Source organism: Morus notabilis, unplaced genomic scaffold (genome assembly GCF_000414095.1).
Source record: "Morus notabilis unplaced genomic scaffold, ASM41409v2 Scaffold763, whole genome shotgun sequence".
Lineage (NCBI taxonomy): Eukaryota > Viridiplantae > Streptophyta > Magnoliopsida > Rosales > Moraceae > Morus > Morus notabilis.
This window is the reverse complement of record NW_010360034.1, coordinates 4,109-6,641: the sequence shown is the minus strand read 5'-3', so window position 1 is coordinate 6,641 and position 2,533 is coordinate 4,109. Positions and strand designations below refer to the sequence as shown.

Genomic DNA, 2,533 nt, shown 5'->3' with positions numbered 1-2,533 from the left:
TGCCATCTCTCTAAAATATCAATTCAAGCATAAAAGAGATTTTTTTAGATCACAAATCTATGTACATAGCATAATCATGAACAAATAACCATGACTCTGATAGCAATTGTTGAAAAATTAATGGCATCGAGAGCACAGTAAAATTTAAAAATTTTAATCAACGTAAAAGTAACATTTAAAAACTCAAAGCAAAGGAAGAATAATATTAAGAATCTCAACTATAAGCATAATTTTTATACTACGCAATGATAATTTTATTAATAGAATGAGATTGATGTGACCATCTTTTAATCAATTACTAATAAAATTATAATACCTCATAAATTAATACGAGATTTCATGTCACTGACATTATTCATATAACGCGTCATGTTTGGGACCTCGCACAATTATTTAGCAGTGAACAGAGGTGTTCATCTTTGTTCTACACGTGCAAAATACATGACTTGGCACTAACAAGTAGCATTAGAGAACGTGCAAGTGTGGAGGCATGCAAAAGGCCCTGACAATTGTCATTTAGATCAACCAAAATGAAAGAACACGAACAATAATGTGTAATCAATCCAATATAAAAGTAGACCCAAAGAAACAAAAAAAAAAGAAAAAAGGGGAAATTGTTATTAATTAATAACCAAAAAAACAGTCCTAAAGAACCAAACTACCCGATCCAATTAACATCTTTGATTTAGGGGAAACAATCAAGGCAAAGAAGAGTGGTGGTTATCAGACACATGAAGTTCCACGCTAACCCGGTGCACCATCAACTAGCAGCGGGACGCGTTGCACTTGTGCTTTGCCGCGCTACTTTTGGACGCATTTACACGCGCCTTCTTGGTGGCCGTCGGATCCTCTTTGAGGTCAAAGCTCGTCCCATCACCGCCGACCATTTCCACGAACATCCTTTGGAGATCTTCAAAGCTATCTCCCTAAGATATTTTTTCCCAGCAAAAGTATCAGAAACCAGAAAAAAATTTTGTGGGCCATAATATGACGCAAAAATTACAGTTTTGCCCGCAAAAGAATAAAATAGAATAAAGGGAAAAACTCTTACCTCGTCTTTGACATTGTTCATCATGGAAATCATCTCTTGCATAAAATCACAAAACTCCTGAATAAAAATTAATTCAAGGGCACACGAGGAAATCACATAAAGAAGGTAAACTTTTAGTAGTTTAAGATATCAATCAATAGGAAAATAAAAAAAGAAAGTTTCCAATTTTCAGATCAAATGTCGATAAAATCTTTGAATTTCTTGACAAAAAGGACCTGAAAGAGGAGAAAATAGATAAGCGAATAGTGAGAGAAAACGATGCCGTCGTTTTCGTTTCGGGAAATAATCAAAATCAGTTGGGATTGGGAATGAATCCTGCTCAAAACGACATCGTTTTCCTGATTCTAATTCTTTTACCACGCCTTGTGTAGGCTGAAAAAAGCCTGGTAAGAAGAATCAAGGAGAGAGTACGGACTTCGTCTTCTTCCTCCAGGGGGTTGTAGAGCCCTGCGTCGTACATTGACCTCTTCGTCTGGTCAGACAAAACTGCAAATCCGCAGAAACTGAAAATCAATGGCCATGAATGCAATTATTTCAAAGAAAATTATTTTCTCTTTTTTTTTTTGTTTACCGGAATAAGCTTCTTGGATTTGCTGAAACCTTCGTTTAGCCTCGCCGGCGACGGCGGGGTTGCGAGTCCATCTGTCCGGGTGCCACTTCTGAATCAGGTGAAGAGAAGAAAATATACACAACATTCCGGTGAGAAATCGAAGGAAAAGAATAAGAAAATCCGAAGACGAAAGAGAGAGAACAAAACGCCGTCGTTTGGCGGTACTTAACCAAAGCGAGCTTGCGGTACGCCGTGCGGACATCAGCGAAGGAGACGTCCTTGCGAATCCCGAGGACGGCGTAGTAGCACGATCCGCCGTTGGATCCTCCCCGATCCATCAAACGGGAAAGAGAAACGACAGAGAAAAAAAGCCAAAAAAAGAAAAAGATTTCTCTATAACGCTCTTCTCGTCTCGCACAAGAAGAAATTCGAGTCCGATGTATATTTTCTCAGACCATAGAGAGAAAGAGAACACAGAGACCAGAAATGCGAGAATATCTTTGGGAGAAAAGGAAAGGGCGAGAGAGAGAGAGAGTATTTTTATTTTTTATTTTTTATTTTTTTCGAGGGAAATTAGACTTTTGTATAGGCTAGAGAGAGAGAGTATTTTTATTTTTTATTTTTTATTTTTTTCGAGGGAAATTAGACTTTTGTATAGGCTAGAGAGAGAGAGTATTTTTATTTTTTATTTTTTTCGAGGGAAACTAGACTTTTTATAGGCTAGAGAGAGAAAATATCTTTGTGATGAGAAAGGGCTATAAGCGGGTGAAGGAGAAGATATGAAGGAAGAAAGTTCCAGACATTTCTCTCTACGTTTGATTAAGGAAGATGGTGGCTAGATATTTTCTTGCCACCACTCTAAATTGCCCCTGACGTTTAATTTAATTACGATGATTTGCCATTAACAGATTAACCTATTTCTTTTTTGTTTT

The 2,533-nt window shown here is 37.2% G+C and overlaps 1 protein-coding gene across 1 annotated transcript; it reads right to left on the bottom strand.

The window, feature by feature from the left end:
- Positions 1–509: 509 nt before the first annotated feature.
- LOC21389652 (dnaJ homolog subfamily B member 6) lies at positions 510–2,220 on the bottom strand. Its single transcript, XM_024164053.1, has 5 exons — positions 1,832–2,220; positions 1,623–1,710; positions 1,467–1,537; positions 1,052–1,108; positions 510–926 (listed from the first exon to the last, which is right to left on the bottom strand). The coding sequence occupies exons 1-5, from the start codon at positions 1,937–1,939 to the stop codon at positions 765–767; spliced, it is 486 nt and encodes a 161-aa protein (XP_024019821.1). The 5' UTR covers positions 1,940–2,220; the 3' UTR covers positions 510–764.
- Between the last annotated feature and the right edge of the window lie 313 nt (positions 2,221–2,533).

Bases quoted from the DNA above. Each gene is read 5' to 3' on its own strand.
- LOC21389652 (XM_024164053.1), bottom strand. From the start codon at position 1,939: ATGGATCGGGGAGGATCCAACGGCGGATCGTGCTACTACGCCGTCCTC. The intron at 1,538-1,622 runs GTAAACAAAAAA...GCGGATTTGCAG, and splicing joins AATCCAAGAAGCTTATTCCG to TTTTGTCTGACCAGACGAAG. The intron at 1,109-1,466 runs GTCCGTACTCTC...ATTTTTATTCAG, and splicing joins CCCTGGAGGAAGAAGACGAA to GAGTTTTGTGATTTTATGCA.